Source organism: Rhinoderma darwinii, chromosome 5 (assembly GCF_050947455.1).
Source record: "Rhinoderma darwinii isolate aRhiDar2 chromosome 5, aRhiDar2.hap1, whole genome shotgun sequence".
Classification (NCBI taxonomy): Eukaryota; Metazoa; Chordata; class Amphibia; order Anura; family Rhinodermatidae; genus Rhinoderma; species Rhinoderma darwinii.
In genome coordinates, this window is record NC_134691.1 from 224,245,723 (window position 1) to 224,269,707 (window position 23,985).

The window sequence follows — 23,985 nt, forward strand, 5'->3', positions numbered from 1 at the left end:
TAGCCACCAAGAGATCATTTGAGACTTTAGTAAGCGCAGTCTCTGTGGAGTGTAGAGTGCGGAAACCAGATTATAACGGGTCAAGAATGGAGTTCGCAGGGAGATAGCGGATAAGTCGAGAGTAGACCAAGCGTTCCAGGATTTTGGAGATGAAGGACAGATTAGAAACTGGTCGGTAGTTAGCAGCGCTGGATGGGTCAAGAGTTGTTTTTTTCAGTAATATGTTTATAATGGCATGTTTAAAAGAGGTGGCAAAGATACTAGAAGTAAGAGAGAGGTTAAATATTTTAGTCAGGTAACTAGTGACAGCTGGTGAGAGGGACTGGACGAGGTGTGAGGGAATAGGATCACTAGGGCAGGTAGTGGGACGAGAAGAAGAGAGGAATTTAGTGACTTCTGTTATTGGGTCAAATGCTGAAAGTGAAGAAGAGGGAGAGCGGAGGGAAGGGGATCGATGATACTAGGGGACTGCGAGATAATATCATCCCGGATGTTGTCAATTTTAACTTTAAAATAAGTGGCCAGGTCTTCAGCACTGAGATCTGTGATCGGTGTCTGCACTTTAGGACTAAGGAGGGAGTGAAAAGTATCAAAAAGGCGTTTTGGATTATTACATAGTGTGGAGATTGGAGAAGTGAAATAGACTTGTTTGGCTCGGAGAAGGGCAGAGTTGTACGTTTTGAGAATAAAATTTGTAATGGAGGAAGTCTGCTGCTAAATGCGATTTTCTCTACAGACGTTCAGCACATGTCAAGCACCGCTGAATAAAGCGGGATGGAGGCGTGTGCCAGGGTTGTCGTTGTCTTTGTCGGGTGGTTCGGAGTGTAGGGGGGGGGGGGGCTGCTTCATCCAATGCATTTTTGACAATGTTATTGTAATGTTTGGCGGCCAGATTGGGACAGGACAGGGAAGAGATAGGGGACAATGAGGGCTGTAGACTGTCTATGAGTTTCTGAGTGTTTATGGCATGTAAATTTCTGTATGTCTGATATGTAGGGATGACCTGAGGAGGCAGAGAATATTTGATAGTAAAGGACAGAAGGTTGTGGTCAGAGAGCGGGAGAGGAGAGTTAATAAAGTCAGAAACTAAGCAAAGCCGGAAGAAGACCAGGTCAAGCGAATGCCCGTCCTCATGTGTAGGAGAATTAGTAAGTTGTGACAGACCTAGGGACGAGGTTAAAGATAGAAACTGGGAGGTAGATGGGGAGATTGGATTATCAATGGGGATCATGAAGTCACCCATCATGAGAGTGGGTGTTTCAGAGGATAGAAATTGTGGAAGCCAGGAAGCAAAATGATCCAGGAATTGGCGGGGTGAGCCCGGGGAGGCGGTAGACAACTGCCACTCAGAGGGATTAAGGGTGAAAGAGTCTGAGGGTGTGGACTTCAAAGGAGGGGAATGTGAGTGAGGGTACCAGGGAATGACCTGGAAAGTGCACTAAATCATTATAGGGAAGCCGATCATTATAGTTAAAGAGGCTCTGTCACCACATTATAACTGCCCTATCTCCTATATAAGGAGATGTGCGCTGTAATGTAGGTGACAGTAATGCTTTTTATTTCTAAAAACTATCATTTTTAAACCACTTCATTAGCGATTTTTAGCTTGATGCTAATGAGTTTCTTAATGCCCAAGTGGGCGTGTTTTACTTTAGACCAAGTGGGCGTTGTACACAGGAGTGTATAACGCTGACCAATGAGCATCATGCACTTCTCCATTTATTTACACTGCACTAGCGATATAGTTATATTGCTATGTGCAGCCACATACACAAACACTAACATTACTGCAGTGTCCTGATCATGATTATACATCACTACCAGCCTGGACGTAATGTTTATTCAGAATCCTGACATGTCTGGAGCATCTCTGGGATTTACAGCAAGGCAAGCGTAATCTCGCGAGATTACGATGTAACCTGTCATTTCAAACGAGATTACGCTTGCCTTGCTGGAATCTCACAGAAAAGATTCAGATGTGTCAGGATTCTGAATACACATCACGTCCTGGCTGGTAGTGATGTATATTCATTATCCGGACAGTGCAGTTATGTTAGTGTTTGTGTATGTAGCTGCACATAGCGATATAATTATATCACTAGTGAAGTGTAAATGAATGGAGAGAAGTGTATGACACTGATTGGTCAGTGTCATACACTCCTCTGTACAATGCCCACTTGGTCTAAAGTAAAACATGCCCACTTGGGCATTAAGAGACTCATTAGCATAAAGCTAAAAATCGCTCATAGAGTGGTTTAAAATAGATAGTTTTTCTAAATAAAAAGCATTACTGTCACCTACATTATAGCGCCGATCTTCTTATATAGGACATAGGGCACTTATAATGTGGTGACAGACTCTTTAACCCCTTCCCGACATTTGCCGTACATGTACGTCATGGAAAGCATTGACTTCCCGCAAAATGCCGTACATGTACGTCAAATGTTTGGCACCGGCTCAGAAACTGAGTCGGTGCCATCATCACCGGATCTCAGCTGTATCTTACAGCTGACATCCGACTGTAACGGCGGGGACCGAAATTAGCTTCGATCCCCGCCATTAACCCCTTAAGTGCAGCGCTCAAACGCGATCGCTGCACTTAAGGTATTTGCAGCTCATCGGAGCCCCAGCAATGAAATTGCCGGGGTTCCGGTGGCTGCAATGGCAACCGGAGGCCTAATACTGGCCTCCCGGTCTGCCTAGCACCGAAGCCGGTCAAGATCCGCCCGGCGGCGGAGCCTGATCGGCTTCCGTAGCTGCCAGCAAGATGGCGCCGGGTCAGGAGCTGATCCGGCGTCATCAGCGGTGGAAGTCAGCTGTACTGTACAGCTGACATCCACCTGTAACGGCAGGAACCGGAGCTAGCTCCGATCCCTGCCATTAACCCCTTCGATGCCGCAATCGAAAGCGATTGCTGCATCGTAGCGGTTACTAGCAGATCGCAAGCCCTGACAGGCAATCAGGACTGGCAACTGCTGTTATGGCAACAGGAGACACAATGGTCTCCTGCTCTGCCATTACGGAAGCCGATTTAGGCCCCCCCGTGAGGCGAAGCCTAATCGGCTTGCTGTCAGTGAATGACTGACAGATCTAATACATTGCACTACATAGGTAGTGCAATGTATTAGAAAAAAAATAATCTGACCGTTGGACCTTCAAGTCCCCTAGTGGGACTTGAAGAAAAGTGTAAAAAAAAGTAAAAAAAAGTGCAAAAAATAAAAGTTTGAAAACAATAAAAGTTTCAAGTAATCAAATAAAACACAATCCCCCTTTTACTCTTATCAAGTCCTTTATTATTGAAAAATAATAATAAACCATATGTATTTGGTATCGCCACGACCGTAACGACCTGAGGTATCAAAATAATGTATTATTTATTGCACGCGGTGAACAGCGTAAAAAAAAACGTAAAAAACGTTACCAGAGTTTCTGTTTTTTAGTCACTTTGCACTACAAATATTAGAATAAAAAGTGATCAAAAAGTCGCACGTATCCAAAAATGGTACCTATAAAAACTATAGCTCGTCCTGCAAAAAATAAGCCCTCACACACCTCCGTCGACAAAAAAATTAAAACGTTATGGTTCTCACAACTTGGCGACAGAAAAACAATACATTCTTTTTACAAAAGTAATTTTATTCTGAAAAAAGTTGTAAAAAACATAAAAAAATTCTATAAATTAGGTATCGCCAGAATCGTACGGACCTGCAGAATAAAGTTAACATGTAATTTATAACGCATGGTGAACGCTGTATAAAAAAAACGAAAAAAGCTGTGCCAGAATTGCATTTTTTTGTTTACCTGGCATCCCAAAAAATAGGATAAAAGGTGATCAAAAAGTCACATGTACCCCAAAATGGTACCAATAATAACTACAGCTCATCCCGCAACAAACCAGCCCTCATACCACTACGTCTATGAAAAATAAAATTAGTTATGGCTCCAATAAGTCAGGAAATAAAAAAATATGCAGTTGTGCCCGAGGGGAACATTTCTTCAGTTTGAAGAGGCGATTTATCAAGGACCTAAAATTAGGGAACCAGGAAAGGGAGGGCCCAAACATATCCGCTGGAAGCGACGGTGCCCGTATTATACCAGGACAACACTTCACAGCAAAATTCCCCAAACTGCAAAGGTGCAGAGTGTGGATCAAAAGGGGGATAAGAAATTACACCATTTATCAGTGCGACACTGGCCTGTGCGGAAAGGATTGCTTCACAGCGTAACACACATCTATGGATTATTTATTTTTTTTCATACCACCTGACTATGCCCCTTATATACTCCGCCCCGCTTACATGTACCCCCACATCATAAAACACCAGCAATACTCAAACAAATTTAGTATCAAGCAAAATCCGCTCTCCAAAAGCCAAATGGTGCTCCCTCGGCTCTGAACCCTACAGCGTGCCCAAACAGCAGTTTCCTTCAACATATATGGCATCGTCATACCCGGGAGAACCCTTTTAACAATTTTTGGGGTGTGTGTCTCCAGCGTCATAAGCTTGGCATGACATATTTGCCACTGAATGGCATATCTAGGGAAAAATATACATTTTTAATTTGCACCATCCGCAGTGCATTCATTTATGGAAAAGACCTGTGGGGTGAAAATGCTCACTACACCTCTTAATAAATGCCTTGAGGGGTGCAGTTTCCATAATGGGGTCACTTCTCAGGGGTTTCTTTTTATTATTTCACATCTGAGCCTCTGCAGTTGTGAACCAATACTTTGTAAATCGCCAAATTAGGCCTCCACTCCGCATGGTACTCTTCACTCCTGAGCCCTGTCATATGTCCAGGCAAAAGATTAGGGCCACATGAAGGGTGTTTCTAAAACCGGGAAACACCGCATAATAATTAGAGGGCTGTCTTGTTATGGTGGCACAAGCCGGGCACCACATATTGGCATATCTATGGAAGAAAATCCCATTTTCACTCTGCAACATCGAGTGAACACTAATTTCTACAAAACACCTGCAGGGTTAAAATGCTTACTACACCCCTTGGTAAATGCATTGAGGGGTGTCGTTTCCAAAATGGGGTCACTTCTGGGGGGTTTCCACTGTTTTGTGCCCACAGGCGCCCAGAAACCAATCCAGCAACATCTGCACTCCAAATGGCGGTCCTTTCCTTCTGAGCCCTGCCGTTTGCCCAAACAGCAGTTTATGACCACATATGGGGTATTGCCATACTCGGGAGAAATTGCTTTACAAATTTTGGGTTCTTTTTTTTCCTTTATTTGTTGAGAAAATGAAAAAAATTTGCGCTAAAGCTACGTCTTATTGAAGAAAAAGGACTGTTTTTATTTTCACTGCCTAATTCTAATAAATTCTATGAAACATCTGTGGGGTCAAAATGCTTACTACACCCCTAGATGAATTCCTCAAGATGTGTAGTTTCCTAAATGGAGTCCCTTTTTGGGCGTTTTCATTGTTTTGTCCCCTCAGGGGCTTTGCAAATGTGACCTGGCCTCCGCAAACCATTCCTGCTAAATGTGATCTCAAAAAGCCAAATAGTGCTCTTTCCCTTCTAAGCCCTGCCGTGTGTCCAAACAGCCGTTTATTACCACATGTGGGGTATTGTTTTACTCGGGAGAAATTGCTTTACAAATTTTGTGGTGCTTTCTCTCCTTCAGTCCTTCTGGAAATGAGAAAAAATTAGCTAAACCTAGATTTTTGGGGAAAAAATGTTGATTATTATTTTCAGGGCCTACTTCCAATATTTTCTGCAAAAAAACTGTGGGGTCAAATCGCTCACTATACCCCTAGATAATTTCCTCAATGGGTGTAGTCTCCAAAATGGGGTCACTTGTGGGGGGTTTCCACTGTTTTGTCCCCTCAGGGGCTTCGTAAATGTGACATGGCCTCCGCAAACCATTCCTGCTAAATGTGGACTCCAAAAGCCAAATGGCGCTCTTTCCCTTCTAAGCCCTGCCGTGTGTCCAAACAGCCGTTTTGTTATTGTTTTACTCGGGAGAAATTGCTTTACAAATTTTACGGTGCTTTTTCTCCTTCAGTCAGAAATGAGAATAAATTAGCTAAACCTACATTTTCTTTGAAAAAATTTAGATTATCATTTTCACAGCCTTCTTCCAATAATATATGCAAAAAACCTGTGGGGTCAAAACGCTCACTATACCCCTAGATAATTTCCTCAATGGGTGTAGTTTCCTCAATGGGGTCACTTGTGGGGGGTTTCCACTGTTTAGTCCCTTCAGGGGCTTTGTAAATGTGACATGGCCTCTCAAACCATTCCTGCTAAATTTGAGCTCCAAAAGCCAAACGGCGCTCTTTCCCTTCTAAGCCCTGCCGTGTGTCCAAATATCCATTTATTACCACATGTGGGGTAGTGTTTTACTCGGGAGAAATTGCTTTACAAATTTTGCGATTCTTTTTCTCCTTTAGTCCTTGTGGAAATGAGAAAAAAAATCGCTAAACCTACATTTTCTTTGAAGAAATGTTGATTTTAATTTTCACGGCCTACTTCCAATAATTTCTGTAAAAAACCTGTGCGGTCAAAATGCTCACTACACCCCTAGATAATTTCCTTGAGGTGTCTAGTTTCCCAGATGGGGTCACTTTTGGGGGATTTTCACTGTTTTGGCACCGCAAGAGCCCTTCAAACCTGACATGGTGCCTAAAATATATTCTAACAAAAATAAGGCCCCAAAATCCACTAGGTGCTCCTTTGCTTCTGAGGCCGGTGCTTCAGTCCAGTAGCACGCTACGGCCACATGTGGGATATTTCCTAAAACTGCAGAAACTGGGCAACAAATATTGAGTTGCATTTCTCTGGTAAAACCTTCTGTGTTATAAAAAAAATTGTATTAAAAATTTATTTCTGCAAAAAATTATGAAATTTGTAAATTTCACCTCTACTTTGCTTTAATTCCTGTGAAATGTGTAAAGGGTTAAGACATTTTCTAAATGCTGTTTTGAATACTTTGAGGGGTGAAGTTTTAAAATGGGGTGACTTTTTGGGGGTTTCTAATATATAAGGCCCTCAAAACCACTTCACAACTGAACTGGCCTCTGTAAAAATAGCCTTTTGAAATTTTCTTGAAAATGTGAGAAATTGCTGCTAAAGTTCTAAGCCTTGTGACGTCCTAGAAAAATAAAAGGATGTTAAAAAAACGATGCCAATCTAAAGTAGACATATGGGGGATGTTAATTAGCAACAATTTTGTGTGGTATAACTGCCTGTCTTACAAGCAGATACATTTAAATTGAGAAAAATGCTAATTTTTGCAATTTTTCACTATATTTTCGTGTTTTTCACAATTAAATACTGAATGTATCGACCAAATTTTACCACTATCTTAAAGTCCAATGTGTCACGAGAAAACAATCTCAGAATCGCCCGGATAGGTGAAAGCATTTCAACGTTATTACCACATAAAGTGACACGTCAGATTTGAAAAATGAGGCTCTGTCAGGAAGGTCAAAAGTGGCTAAAGAGGGAAGGGGTTAAAATTGGTTTATTTGACTGCTAATTATGTAATTTTATGTGAACACTACAAACAAATGCAAATATTAGACTGGGGCAGGACTTTGGGGTATCCACATGAAAAGGCAAATAATGAAAATGTATTTTCACATTTCTACCATTTCATGCAAATATTTTGTTGGAAGTATTTTTGTAAATTATACAAAAGCTATAGACCTGGTGTAAACAACCTTTTTTTGTACAGCTTGCAGATAAAAAAAAACAACCAGATGAAGTAGTCATGAAAGTCATCTAACACAAACTGTTAAACTGTATGTGACAAACAATCAGTTAATTAAACTTACACTTATTAAATATACAAAGAGTGGCTACTAAACACTAGCTTGGGTGGTTCACATAGGAGAGAGTGCAGCTACAGAATACCAGCTTAGGGGGGTGCACCTAGGAGGGACCGCAGATACTGAAAGGCAATGAGCTAGTGATGGGTAGTTCACGAACGATGGGTAGTTTACGAACGATTAGTTCAGAATTACTTGATCTCCAAAGGGAACTAACTCACTTAGTTCACATCCCTAGCAAAGATCAGTTCATCAGGAACTAAAGCAAGTGGGAGGTGTCAGACAGTGAGAGAATCAGCACAGCAGCTCCTCAGTCCTAACTGTCACACCACCACTTGCTTTATAGCTCCTAATGCTGGAAAAGGAAAGCAGAAAAACACAACACAGCCAAACCAATACAAATCTTATAAAATAAACTAAACTCTGAAATTGAACTGCCCAGACACAGCCCAAGAGTAAGGCCCCACGAACGAACGTGCTTTCGCGGCCGCAATTCCCCTGAAAATCCATGGGAGAATTTTGGCCCCATTCATTCCTATGGGGCCATGCACACGACCGTGGTTTCCACGGTCGGTGCATGGCACAGTAGCCTGGACCGCAGAAAGAACGGGCATGTCTTATTACGGCCGTGTTCTCCGTGTCCAGGCTTATAGCAAATAATGGCCGTTGCCATGTGCACGGCCCACGATTTGCGGGCGGCTCGCGGGTGACACTCCGCCGCCGACCCGAAAATCACGGCCGTGCACATGGCTACGGTAGTGTGCATGAGGCCTAAGTGAGTGTAGGTACATGCAATTCGCCTGTTTTTGTGATAAAATCACTATCTTGTTAGGACGCGATATCTATTCACAATCCCGACACTTCAGTAACGTTTGTTTGTCACTTACTCACACAGCACATCGAGATCACGCTGTGTTGTCATTTACAGCGTGATCTCGCGAGATCACGCTTGCTGTCATTAAGTCCCACATAAACGTTACCGAAGTGTCGGGATTGTGAATAGACATCGCGTCCTGGCTGGAGGCAATGTCTATTCACTCTCAAGACACTTCAGTAAAGTTAATGTGAGAGTAAGTGACAGCACGTCGTGATCTCGCAAGATCACTATGTGCGGAGTACATGAATGGAGAGGAATGTATGACGCTGATTGGTCAGCGTCATACACTTCTCTTTACAAAACCCACTTGGTCAAAAGGTAAAAACACGCCCAGTTGTCTATTAAGAAAGTCATTCGAATAAATTTAAAATAGGTCATAACTTGGTCAAAATTGATCGTTTTTCTAAATAAAAACTGCTGTTATCTACATTACAGCGACGATCACATTATGTGGAAGATAGGGCATTTATAATGTGGTGACAAAGCCTCTTTAATGAACTAGACTGTCATGATTCATTCTCCTAGCATATTAGTTCACTAGTTCAGTTAGTTCACAAGTCACATGATACATTCCTTATCAACCTCCTCAGGACACAATATTTTCAAAAGCAGCAGAAGTAGTTACAGAGAGAAGAAACAGACCAACAACATCCAAAGTGGGATACATCCTGTTTTTGAACCATAATATGAAACTTTAGTTATTGTTCAAATTAAAGTTTGTTATGTGGGAGTATATACATATTGCTTGAGAAAGGCCCCATGACCTAGGGCTGAAACGTCGCGCATGTGGTGAATATTTTATCCACTTTTTATAGAAGTGCTGCCTTTAATTTCTTGTAATATATATTATATATATATATATATATATATATATACACATACATACACACCCCCACAGTCAGATATATATATATACACATACATACACACCCCCACAGGCAGATATATATATATACACACACACACACACACACACACACACACACACACACACACACACACACACACACACACAGTGAAGGAAATAAGTATTTGATCCCTTGATGATTTTGTAAGTTTGCCCACTGTCAAAGTCAAGAACAGTCTAGAATTTTTAGGCTAGGTTAATTTTACCAGTGAGAGATAGATTATATTTAAAAAAAAAAGAAAATCACATTGTCAAAATTTTATATATTTATTTGCATTGTGCACAGAGAAATAAGTATTTGATCCCCTACCAACCATTAAGAGTTCAGCCTCCTCCAGACCAGTTACACGCTCCAAATCAACTTGGTACCTGCATTAAAGACAGCTGTCTTACATGGTCACCTGTATAAAAGACTCCTGTCCACAGACTCAATTAATCAGTCTGACTCTAACCTCTACAACATGGGCAAGACCAAAGAGCTTTCTAAGGATGTCAGGGACAAGATCATAGACCTGCACAAGGCTGGAATGGGCTACAAAACCATAAGTAAGACGCTGGGTGAGAAGGAGACAACTGTTGGTGCAATAGTAAGAAAATGGAAGCCATACAAAATGACTGTCAATCGACATCGATCTGGGGCGCCATGCAAAATCTCACCTCGTGGGGTATCCTTGATCCTGAGGAAGGTGAGAGCTCAGCCGAAAACTACACGGGGGGAACTTGTTAATGATCTCAAGGCAGCTGGGACCACAGTCACCAAGAAAACCATTGGTAACACATTACGCCATAATGGATTAAAATCCTGCAGTGCCCGCACGGTCCCCCTGCTCAAGAAGGCACATGTACAGGCCCGTCTGAAGTTTGCAAATGAACATCTGGATGATTCTGAGAGTGATTGGGAGAAGGTGCTGTGGTCAGATGAGACTAAAATTGAGCTCTTTGGCATTAACTCAACTCGCCGTGTTTGGAGGAAGAGAAATGCTGCCTATGACCCAAAGAACACCGTCCCCACTGTCAAGCATGGAGGTGGAAACATTATGTTTTGGGGGTGTTTCTCTGCTAAGGGCACAGGACTACTTCACCGTATCAATGGGAGAATGGATGGAGCCATGTACCGTCAAATCCTGAGTGACAACCTCCTTCCCTCCACCAGGACATTAAAAATGTCTCGTGGCTGGGTCTTCCAGCATGACAATGACCCGAAACATACAGCCAAGGCAACAAAGGAGTGGCTCAAAAAGAAGCACATTAAGGTCATGGAGTGGCCTAGCCAGTCTCCAGACCTTAATCCCATCAAAAACTTATGGAGGGAGCTGAAGATCCGAGTTGCCAAGCGACAGCCTCGAAATCTTAATGATTTACAGATCATCTGCAAAGAGGAGTGGGCCAAAATTCCATCTAACATGTGTGCAAACCTCATCATCAACTACAAAAAACGTCTGACTGCTGTGCTTGCCAACAAGGGTTTTGCCACCAAGTATTAAGTCTTGTTTGCCAAAGGGATCAAATACTTATTTCTCTGTGCACAATGCATATAAATATATATAATTTTGACAATGTGATTTTCTGTTTTTTTTTTTTTTTTTTATATAATCTATCTCTCACTGGTAAAATCAACCTAGCCTAAAAATTCTAGACTGTTCATGTCTTTGACAGTGGGCAAACTTACAAAATCAGCAAGGGATCAAATACTTATTTCCTTCACTGTATATATATATATATATATATATATATATATATATATATAGATCTATAATATACATATATATAGATCTATAATATATATATATATATATATATATATATATATATATATATATATATAGATCTATATTATATAAATATATATATAGATCTATATTATATAAATATATATGTATATATATAGATCTATATTATATATATATGTAGATCTATATTATATAAATATATATACACACACACACACACACACACACACACACACACACACACACAGGTAGATCTATATCTGTATATATATATACACACAGATAGATCTATCTATCTATCTATATATCTATATATCTATATATATATATATATATATATATAGATGTGAAATGTTACACGTTCCAAGCTAGAGACACAATGAACTAATCTTTTGAGTGAACTAGATCTTAATGAACTAATCCACAAAATGAACTAGATTTCCCATCACTATTATGTGCACTTTGAAAGGCAATTTTTTTTAAAAATTTAATAAACAGGTCACTCAGTGTGTTTGGTGCAACTTTATAAATACTTTTTATTAAAAGTTAGTTTTACTTTTTGAGATACAGCTGCTCTCTATTCTCTATACAGAGCTGCTGTATCTAGGGCTATTACGTGAATCCATCAGCCCCACTAAACTGACGGGTTAAGTTACAGCGGGTCCTGCGTGTTCACCTGTAAACTATCACATCTAACTTAGGCCTTATTCACACGAACGTGTACGTTTTGCGCGCGCAAATGTTCAGTGTGACGTGTACATGGTGCGTGGTTGAGTGATTTTCACGCAGCCGGCATCATTATGACACTCCCTATTGATGTGACAACACAGTAAAGGAGGAGGGGATTTTATGTTTCCCATCTCTACTTTACCAGCTGTAGCGCGAACCACGCGCATCACCCGGAAGTGCATCCGTGTGCCGTGCGCGATTTTCACGCACCCATTGACTTCAATGGGTGCGTGCTGCGCGAAACACGGGCAAGTATAGGACATGTAGTGAGTTTTACGCAGCACACATACGCTGCGTGAAATTCACTGACAGTCTGAACGGCCCCATTCACTAACATAGGTCCGTGCGACGCGCGTGAAAATCACGCGCGTATTACGGACGTATAACACGTTTGTGTGAATAAGGCTTTAGATGTGATAGTTTAAAGGTGATTCCTGCTGGTCAGAGAGATGTGATAGTTTACAGGTGGATCCTGCCTGTCAGAGACACGCCGGACCCGCTGTCACTGAACCGGTCAGTCCCACAGACCCGACGCGAGCAGGATTTAGCGCTAGATACAGCTGCGCTGTATAGAGAACACAGAGCATCTGTATCTCAAAAAGTAAAACTATTTATTAATAAAAAATATTTACAAAGTTGCACAAAACACACTGACTAACCTTTTTATTATTATTAAGAAAAAAATAAAATAAAATTGCCTTTCAAAAGGTTTACATAGCCTGGAACACCAGCTTGGGGTGGGGATAGCAGAGACCGCAGCTACTGAACACCAGGGTGCACGGAGAAAAAGCTGCCAGAGATTTCTTGGGGGGAGGGGGGCGAGGACACACATACGTGTACCAGCATGTGTGTCCATCTCTTGATGACAACCCCCTCCCTCCTTTTTTTCTTTTATAGTGTACAATTATAGATGTGTTTAAAATGTAATTATATTATATAATTTTTGACATTATGATATGTTATACATGGAGTTTAATATATGTTCATGCATAAATTTATATCGCCTGGGGAAGGTCAAGGATTTGACCGAAAAGTTGCACGGATACTGGCAAGAAAAAAATTATCATTCTTTGAAATTACTCCTATTGGTGTGTATTGTACAATTAATTGTCACATCAGAAATAAGTATCTGGATGTTTAGCTATATGTTAGGTTTAGGTAAATATTAACATTTAAAACAAATAATATGAACTAGCTTTTATCCCCGGCGTTGCTCGGGAGGTTGACTTACGGTATAGATAGAGTAAAAGCTCACTATTTAAATACCCAACTATGTGTTGTAAGGCCCCATGCAAACGACCGTAGAATTCGTCCTTAATTACGGACCCATTCACTTCTATTGCCCATGGACACCTTCCTGTATATTTACAGGAAGGTGTCCGTGCCGTAGATAGGCTCTGCAAAAGATAGGACATGTCTATAGGACTTTATATGGGAGCACGACCCGCATAATAATTAGAGAGTATTAAAAGTTAACTTACCTGCTTCTTCCTCCAGTACGGCCTTCCGGGATGACGTTTTATCCCATGTGACCGCTGCAGCCAATCACAGGCTGCAGCGTTCACATGGACTGCTGCGTCATCCAGGGAGGTCGGACTGGATGTCAAGACGGACGCGTCACCAAGACAACGGTACGTATGAACTTCTTTTGCTTTTAACGGTACGTATGAACTTCTTTTACTTACTCATTGCTTCTCCATGCATTTTAGTCCCTCAATTATACGAGACAGGACAACTGTCCTGCCTCTGTGTAAACCCGCTGTGGCCAACATCGCAGTGCTGCTGTGTTAGGCAATTCAGAAAGGAATGATGTACGTTGCAGCCAATTATGGGCTGCCACGTCATCAATAGGGGGCGTAGCCTATTCCCTGATTTTAAACCAATGACAAATCAGGCTACAAACAAACTGTCAAAAATATATATAAGATTAAGTTACGTATACTTAAAAACGAAGACTGTCAATTATTTAATGATAATCATAATAAACAATATCTGAATTGATGTACCTTTGTTTTCATCTGTCCGCACGACCTGAACAAAATTCCCTTTGACAAAGTACTGAAATGCAGGTGCTCGCTTATCATGGTTTTCATCAAATATCCATAAGTTTACTCTGGCTCTAGTTATAGCTGTATATAGTTGTTTCAGTTCTCCATTTAGCATCTAGATTAGAACAAGGAAATGTTAGATATGTTAAATCAGAATACTTCAGTCTCCGATTACCCATATAAAAGGGAGATTGTGATAAAATATTAAAATACAATGTTAAAAATGTTATTATCTACAATAATCATTCTAGGGGTTAGTAAGTTTATTCTAAGTATCATACGAATATACCGTATAAAAGGCAAGCTGTGTTGCCATAGACTCACTTCTCCTCTGATTGGCTGCAGCGGTCACATGGTGTAACCAATTCAACTAACCAGTGGCTAACTGTAACTGCTGAGGCAGGTCTTCTCAGGCGGCCTCTGAGCTCCCTGTATGAACTATTCTAAGGGAAACCGGTCACCAGCATTTTCAGCACTAACTCCTCAGGTGAAAATGCTGGTGATAGGTTCCCTTATCCCCTTCCCGCCTATGCCCTTTTTCAGATTTTCATTTTAGTTTTTTCCTCCCCACTTTCCAAAAGCCATAACTTTTTTTATTTTTCCGTCGATATAGTCCTATGAGGACTTGATTTTTGCGGGACGAGTTGTAGTTTTTAATAGCACCATTTATTGAGCCATATAATGTACTAGGAAACGGGAAAAAATTATTTGTGGGGTAGAGAATGAAAAAAACTGATTCCTCCATTGTTTTTTGCGCATCGTTTTTACGGAATTCACTGTGCAATTAAAACAACATGTTAACTTTATTCTATGGGTCAATACGATTACGGCGATACAAAATATGTATCGTTTTTTTCTATATTTTACTACTTTTACAAGTAAAAACCTAAGTGTAAAAAATAAAATTTCTTTTGTGTCGCCAAATTCTGAGAGCCATTTTTTTCTATTTTTCCGTTGATTAAGTTGCATGAGGGCTTATTTTTTGCGGGATAAGCTGTAGTTTTTAGTGATACCATTTTGGTGTACATGCGACGTTTTGATCACTTTTTATTACATTTTTTGTGGGAGATGAGGTGACCAAAAAAAAGAGCGATTCTGGCGTTTACTATTTTTTTTTTACGGCGTACACCGTGCGGGTTAAATAATGATATATTGTAATAGTTCAGACCTTTACGGACACGGTGATACCAATTATGTTTATTTATTTATTTTTTACTATGCTCTAGGGGGAAAATGGAAAAAGGTTTTTTGTTTTTTTAACTTTTCATATTTTTTTTTTTACATAAAAAAACAAACTTTATTTTACTCATTTTTACTTTTTTTATTAGTCCCCCCAGGGGACTTCAACCAGCGATAGTTAGATCGCTTGCACTATATACTGCAATACTAATGTATTGCAGTATATCGTGATTCTGACAGGCATCTATTGAGCACAAAGATGGCGGAGTTGGGGTCCTTCATTAGGCCCTCAGGCAGTCATAGCAACCATCGCGCGATTGCATTGCGGGGGGCGCAATGAGCTGTTAGAGGGGGTCGCCCCCCTCTTTCTAACGATTTAAACGCCGCAGTCGCTATTGACAGCAGCATTTAACGAGTTAAACGAGCGGGATCGCGCCCGAGCACGCTCATTACTCTGAAGTGTCGGCTGTAACATACAGCCAATACCTGCATCATACGGAGCCCATTCCATACTCCCCGACTTTGGCGTACGGATACGTCATATGTCGGGAAGGGGTTAATAAATGTGTTTCAGTGAGCAAATTTATCCAAACTGTCTAACAGAAAAACTGTTTGTTGCCCATAACAACCAATCACAGCACAGCTTTCATTTTACCAGAGCAGTTTAATCAAAGGAAAGCTGATCTATAATTGGTTGCTATGGACGTGACAACATCACCTAGAGACAGATAGCAATGTAATACAAGTACATACACACAGTGAATGAGCTGCTGCGATAATAAAAATAATTCCACCATTATTCCTACTAATTTAGTCCATGGATCTCATGTAACCTTGTTAACTGAATGACAAAGGTCACATGGTGTGTTTGTGGGGGGTAAACGTACTGCAGACAACATTACTTTACTTCTATAAACAATGCCATGTCCAAAAAATGCAGCTAACTGCAGAAGAACAAGCTGACGCTAAACATAAGAAAGCCAATTATAGCAGAGCAAGACGGCAACAACAAACCGTAGGTAAGAAATGCTGCCCTTCTAAATCTGCGTGATCGTTATAACGAAATGACAACACAACAACTTGAGGCTGGATCTCAGCGCATGTGTAATGTGAAAATTGCAAAAGCAAAAATCATGACCTCTGAAAAAAGCACGTCTCAGCAACTGAAAGGCACAAAGAAAACGAACAAACAAACAAACAAACAAACAAACAATAAACAGCCTGAAAAAACTATTCGAAGGCATCAAAATCATAATAATAGAGATGTTAGAGCTCTCCGAGCTAGACAAAATTCTACACGCTATAGGCCTTAAACTAGATACAAGATGAAAAGGCTATTGCAACATATTCATGTAGCACTCTTATTCTCGGCCATGTGACGGACGTTTTTTGACCGGCCATCACATGGCCGCAGTAGGAACATTAGACCCCAAATGGGGCTATTCACACAGCCGATTTTTTGATGGCCTAGTAAACTGGGCCGTCAAAAAATGGAACATGCCCTATTTTGGGCCGTTCTCCCTGCCGCACGGCTCCCAGAGAAGTCTATGGGACTGTGTAAAGCATGGCTGTCCCTTGGATGTGATCCTAGTGACGGTCGTGCTTTCTGCCGCTCGCTCTCTTCTCCTCACAGTGCGAAATGCATGAGGAGGAGGAGTAGGAGATTTTTTTGCTCCCCGTAGGAGCGGAGTCCCTAATCCCCGGCCACAGCGTTGCCCGGGGATTCCGCTCCAGGAAGAAGTCCCTGACTTCACTGTCCATATATGGGACAGTGACAGTATCTGCAGAGGGCAGTGTGTGGCATTATCTACAGAGGGCAGTGTGTGGCATTATCTACAGAGGGCAGTGTGTGGCATTATCTACAGAGGGCAGTGTGTGGCACTATCTACAGAGGGCAGTGTGCGGCACTATCTACAGGGGGCTGTGTGCGGCACTATCTACAGGGGGCTGTGTCTGGCACTATCTACAGGGGGCTGTGTGCGGCACTATCTACAGGGGGCTGTGTGCGGCACTATCTACAGGGGGCTGTGTGCGGCACTATCTACAGGGGGCTGTGTGGCACTATCTACAGGGGGCTGTGTGGCACTATCTACAGGGGGCTGTGTGGCACTATCTACAGGGGGCTGTGTGGCACTATCTACAGGGGGCTGTGTGGCACTATCTACAGGGGGCTGTGTGGCACTGTCTACAGGGGGTTAATGCGCAACAGATAGGGTGGAGTGAAAATTTTAATTTTCCGCCGATATGCCATTTTAGTGCGCTACATGTTATGCACAGTTTGTGCCACTGAAGATTAATACCTCAAAAAATATTAACCGGATTCTCCCGGGTATGGCGATGCCATATCTGTGGTCGTAAACTGCTGTTTGGGCATGCTGTAGGGCTCAGAAGGGAGGGCGTGCCATTTGGCGTGCAGATTTTGCTTGATAGTAGTTCTGTTTGGCGTTTTGCCGGTATTTCCGTTTATAATGTGGGGGCATATGTAGTATGTGCGGAGAATATCAGGGTATAATAATGGGGTAAATAAATAATAATCCGCAGATGTGTGGCCAGTGTCGCAATGATAAATTTGTGCCCAATCTTATCCGCTTTTGGACACTGCATATTTTGCCTCGCCATATTCGGAGAGCCAGAACATTTTTATTTTTTCACCACCGGAGCTATGTGAAGGCTTATTTGTTGCGGGACAATCTGTACTTTTCATTGGTACCATTTTGGGGTACATGTGATTTTTTTGATCAGTTTTTATGCCATTTTTTGGCAAGCAAGGTGAACAAAAACCATCAATTCTGACAATGGTTTTTATTATTAATTTTTTACGGCATTTTTTTACGGCATTCACCCTGGGCTATAAATGACCATTTTACTTTATTCTGTGGGTCGGTACGATTACGGCGATACCATATTATATATATATATATATATATATATATATATATATATATAATATATATATTGTTTTTTCATGTTTTGCAGCGTTTGCGCAATAAAATCACTTATTTATAAAATAATACATTTTTTGAGTCACCATATTCTGAGAGCCATAACTTTTTTAATTTTCAGTCAAAGCAAAGCTGGGTAAGGGCTTGTTTTTTGCGGGACGGGTTGTAGTTTTTATTGGTACTATTTTGGTGTGTATGCGACTTTTTGATCACTTTTTATTGTATATTTTGGGAGGGGTGGTGACCAAATAATAAGGATTCTAGCATAGTTTTTTTACTTTTTTTTTGCGGTGTTCATCGTGCGGGAAAAATATTATTATAGTTTTATAGTTGGGGTCGTTACGAACGCGGTGATACCAAATATGTGTACTTTTTGAACGTGTTCATTTTTTTCCTGTAATAAAAGACTTATAGGAAAAAAAAAAGCATTTTTTGTTTATGTAACTTATAACTTTTATTTTTACACTTTTTTAAAGCATTTTTATTATCTTTCTTTTTAAACTTTTTTTACTTGTCCCACTAGGGGACATTTAGACTTGCAGCACTGATCGCTGCTAGAACACATTACACTACTTACGTTGTGTAATGTGTTCCGCCATTGTGCCGTGACAGTCAGTCACGCGCCATCTTGAAGATCCAGATCAGGTACGGGGGGGAAGGGGGTTAATCGGGGGTGCTGGCCCTTATTTAGACCATTTCTCTCTTCTCTCACAGAATATATTCTGTAAGAGAAGAGAGAGAACGAACCGCCACTGTTTTTACAGCGAGCTTGTAGAGGGTTAATATTTAAAATTTAACCTTTAATAATGTCCATATAAAAATGGAATATCAATATAGTATAGTTATACTGTTGAGTTTCTCAGACATACTCTATTCACAGTGATGTATAGAGGGTTCCAGTTTCTTGTATATGTAGCAGAGTAAGCTTGGGTCATGCACATTTGCACAATGGCATTCTGTCTGTCACCAGATTATAAGTGCCCTATCTCCTACATAATCTGATCGGTGCTGTAATGTAGATAGCAGCAGTGGTTTTATTTTGAAAAACGATCATTTTGAGCAAGTTATGATCAATTTTAAATTTATGCTAATGACTTTCTTACTAGACAACTGGGCGTGTTTTTACTTTTTACCAAGTGGGCGTTGTACAGAGGAGTGTCTGACGCTGACCAATCAGCGTCATACACTAGATTACAGCGCCAATCAGGTTATGTAGGAGACAGGGCACTTATAATCTGGTGACAGAGCCTCTTTAAAGTGGCTCTGTCACCAGATTATAAATGCCCTATCTTGTACATAATGTGATCGGCGCTGTAATGTAGATTACAGCAGTGTTTCTTTTATTTAGAGGAACGATAATTTTTGACGGAGTTATGACCTATTTTAGCTTAATGCTAATGAGTTTCTTAATGGATAACTGGGCGTGTTTTACTTTTTTACCAAGTGGGAGTTGTGGAGAGAAGTGTATGACGCTGACCAATCAGTGTCATAAACTTCTCTCCATTCATTTATACAGCACATAGCGATATCACTATGTGCAGCCACATACACACACACTAACGTCACTGCAGTGTCCTGACAGTGAATATACATTACCTCCAGCCAGGACGTGATGTCTATTCAGAATCCTGACACTTCGCGAACGTTTCTGTGAGATTTACAGTAAGGCAAGCGTAATCTCGTTTTAAATTACCGTTTACAGCGTAATCTCGCGAGATTACGCTTGCCTTGCTGTAAATCTCACAGAAACGTTAGCGAAGTGTCAGGATTCTGAATAGACATCACGTCCTGGCTGGAGGTAATGTATATTCACTGTCAGGACACTTGAGTAACGTTAATGTGTGTGTATGTGGCTGCACATAGTGATATAGCTAGATCGCTATGTGCTGTGTAAATGAATGGAGAGAAGTGTATAACGCTGATTGCTCAGCATCATACACTTCTCTACACAACGCCCACTTGGTCAAAAAGTAAAACACGCCCAGTTGTCCATTAAGAAACTAATTAGCATAAAGCTAAAATAGGTCATAACTCCGTCAAAAATGATCGCTTTTCTAAATAAAAAAACACTGTTGTAATCTACATTACAGCGCCGATCACATTATGTACAAGATAGGCCATTTATAATGTGGTGACAGAGCCTCTTTAAGCCTTACACTCAGCTCTCACTGTTGACAAAGATACTGGCACTCGTTCTGAAAAGAATGACCCTGTTGTCTCCGGAACCTATCACTAAAATTGCTTTGTAATTCCCTAGCTAAAGCTCGTGCTTCTGTAAGAGAAGAGAGAGAACAAACCGCCACTGTTTTTACATCAATCGCCGTTATTCGTTGAATAACGGCGATCATGTGACAGGACAAAACGGTCCTCGGTCTGTGCTCCGAGGCCTCCGCTAGTTTATGCCCCTTTCGGGGGACGCTATCTTATGCCAAACCGCCGCCGTGAAAAGGCGGCGCTATGGCATAAGTACCCTTAATGGCTGCCGTGAAAACACGTATAGGCGGTCATTAACCCCTTCAGGACACAGCCTGTTTTGGCCTTCAGGACGCAGCCAATTTTTTCAAATCTGACATGTTTCACTTTATTGGTAATAACTTCGGAATGCTTTTACCTATCCAAGCGATTCTGAGATTGTTTTCTCGTGACACATTGGAATTTATGTTACTGGCAAAATTTGCTCGATACATTAAGTATTTAATTGTGAAAAACACCACAATTTTGCGGAAAATTGCAAAAATTAGCATTTTTCTAAATTTATATGTATCTGCTTGTAAGACAGATGGTAATACCACACAAAATTGTTGCTAATTAACATCACCCATATGTCTACTTTAGATTGGCATTGTTTTTTGAACATCCTTTTATTTTTCTATGACATCACAAGGCTTAGAACTTTAGCAGCAATTTCTCACATTTTCAAGAAAATTTCAAAAGGCTATTTTTACAGGGACCAGTTCAGTTGTGAAGTGGATTTTAGGGCCTTATATATTAGAAACCCTCGATAAGTCACCCCATTTTAAAAACTTCACCCCTCAAAGTATTCAAAACAGCATTTAGAAAGTTTCTTAACCCTTTAGATGTTTCACAGGAATTAAGGCGAAGTAGATGTGAAATTTTCAAATTTCTTTTTTTTTTGGCAGAAATTAATTTTTCATCTATTTTATTTGTAACACAGAAAGTTTTACCAGAGAAACGCAACTCAATATCTATTGCCCAGATTCTGCAGTTTTTAGAAATACCCCACATGTGGCCCTAGTGCACTTATTGACCGCAGCACAGGCCTCAGAAACAAAGGAACACCTAGAGGATTTTGGGGCCTCCTTTTTTATTAGAAAATATTTTAGGCACCATGTCGGGTCTGAAAGGCTCTTGCGGCGCCAAAACAGTGGAAATCCCCCAAAAGTGACCCCATTTCGGAAACTATACCCCTTGAGGAAATTATCTAGGGGTATAGTGAGCATTTTGACTGCACAGGTTTTTTGGAGAAATTATTGGAAGTAGGCCGTGAAAATGAAAATCTACATTCTTTCAAAGAAAATGTAGGTTTAGCTAATTTTTCCTAATTTTCACAAGGACTAAAAGGAGAAAATGCACCACTACATTTGTAAAGCAATTTCTCCCGAGTAAAACAATACCCCACATGTGGTAATAAACGGTTGTTTGGACACACGGCAGGGCTTAGAAGGGAAAGAGCGCCATTTGGCTTTTGCAGCTCAAATTTAGCAGGAATGGTTTGCGGAGACCACGTCGCATTTGCAAAGCCCCTAAGGGACCAAAACAGTGAAAACACCAAAAAAGTGACTCCATTTAGGAAACTACACCCCTTGGAGAATCCATCTAGGGGTGTAGTGACCATTTTGAACCCATAGGGGTTTCATAGATTTTATTAGAATTGGGCAGTGAAGATAAAAAAAATCCTTTTTTTTCCAATAAGACGTAGCTTTAGCTCAAAATTTTTCATTTTCTCAACAAATAAAGGAATAAAAAAAAAAACATTTGTAAAGCAACTTCTCTGGAGTACGGCAATACCCCATTTGTGGTCATAAACTGCTGTTTGGGCACACGGCAAGGATCAGAAGAGAAGGAGCGCCATTTGGCTTTTGGAGCACAGATTTTGCTGGATTGGTTTCTTGACACCATGTCACTTTTGCAAAGCTCCTAAGGTGTCAGTACAGTGGAAACTCCCCAAAAGTGATCCCATTCACAAAACTACACCCCTTGAGGAATTCATCTAGGGGTGTAGTGAGCATTTTGACCCCACAGGTGTTTCATAGATTTTATTAGAATTGGGCAGTGAAAATTAAAAAAAATCCTTTTTCTTCAATAAGACGTAGTTTTAGCTGAAAATGTTTCATTTTCTCAACAAATAAATGAAAAAAAGCACCACAACACTTGTAAAGCAACTTCTCCTGTGTATGGCAATACCACATATGTGGTCATAAACGGCTGTTTGGGCACAGAGTAGGGCTCAGAAGGGAAGGAGCGCCATTTGGCTTCTGGAGTACAGATTTTGCTGGATTGGTTTCTGGGCGCTATGTCGCATTTGCAAAGTCCCTGTGGGACCAAAACAGTGCATCCCCCCCAGAAGTGACCCCATTTTGGAAACTACACCCCTCAAGGTATTCACTTAGGGGTGTAGTGAGCATATTAACACCACAGGTGATTGGCAGAAATTGGTGTGCACTCGATGTTGCAGAGTGAAAATGGGATTTTTTTCTATAGATATGCCAATATGTGGCGCCCAGCTTGTGCCACTGGAGACACACATCCCAAAAATTGTTAAAAGGGTTCTCCCGGGTATGGCGATGCCATATATGTGGAAGTAAACTGCTGTTTGGGCACACTGTAGGGTTCAGAAGGGAGGTAGCGCCATTTGGCTTTTGGAGCGTGGATTTTGCTTGTAGTAGTTTTGTATTGAGTCTTACTGGTGTTTCCGTTTATAATGTGCGGGTACATGTAAGCCGGGCGGAGTATATAAGGGGCATAGTCAGGTGGTATAGTGGGGTAAACAAAAACAATAAAATAATCCATAGATGTGTGTTACGCTGTGACACAATCCTTTCTGCACAGGCCGGTGCCGCACTGATAAACTGTGTCCTTTCTTATCCCCCTTTTGGTCCACACTCCGCACCTTTGCAGTCTGAGGAATTTTGCTGAGAAGTGTTTTCCTGGTATTATACGGGCACCGTCGGTTCCAGCAGATATGTTTGGGCCCTCCCCTTCCTGGTTCCCTAATTTTAGGGGCCTTGATAATTCGCCACTTGAAAACAGAAGAAATGTTCCCCTCGGGCCGGCACATCTGCATATTTTTATTTCCTGGCTTATTAGAGCTTTAACTAATTTTATTTTTTCATAGATGTAGTGGTATGAGGGCTGTTTTTTTTTCCAGGACGAGCTGTAGTTTTTATTGGTACCATTTTGGGGTACATGCAACTTTTTGATCACATGTTATCCTTTTTTTTTTGGGAGGTAATGTGACCAAAAAACAGCAATTCTGACATTATTTTTTAAATTCTTTTTATACAGCGTTCCCCACGCGTTATAAATTACATGCTTTATTCTGCGGGTCAGTCCGATTCCGGTGATACCTAATTTATAGAACTTTTTTATGTTTTACAACTTTTTGCACAATAAAATAACTTTTGTAAAGAGAATGGATTTTTTCTGTCGCCATGTTGTGAGAGCCATAACGGTTTTAATTTTTTCGTTGACTGAGCTGTATGAGGGCTTATTTTTAGCGAGACGAGTTATAGTTTTTATAGGTACCATTTTTGGGTACATGCGAC

General features: G+C 40.9%; 1 protein-coding gene across 2 annotated transcripts in view; it reads right to left on the bottom strand.

Moving 5' to 3' along the window:
- The window catches only part of TRANK1 (tetratricopeptide repeat and ankyrin repeat containing 1), a 281,007-nt gene that overhangs the window by 43,264 nt on the left and 213,758 nt on the right, over positions 1 to 23,985 (bottom strand). For both annotated transcript variants that reach the window (XM_075826966.1, XM_075826965.1), the window contains one exon: positions 14,037 to 14,193. In XM_075826966.1, the coding sequence (XP_075683081.1) occupies positions 14,037 to 14,193 (157 nt within the window). The remainder of the gene's footprint in view (positions 1 to 14,036; positions 14,194 to 23,985) is intronic.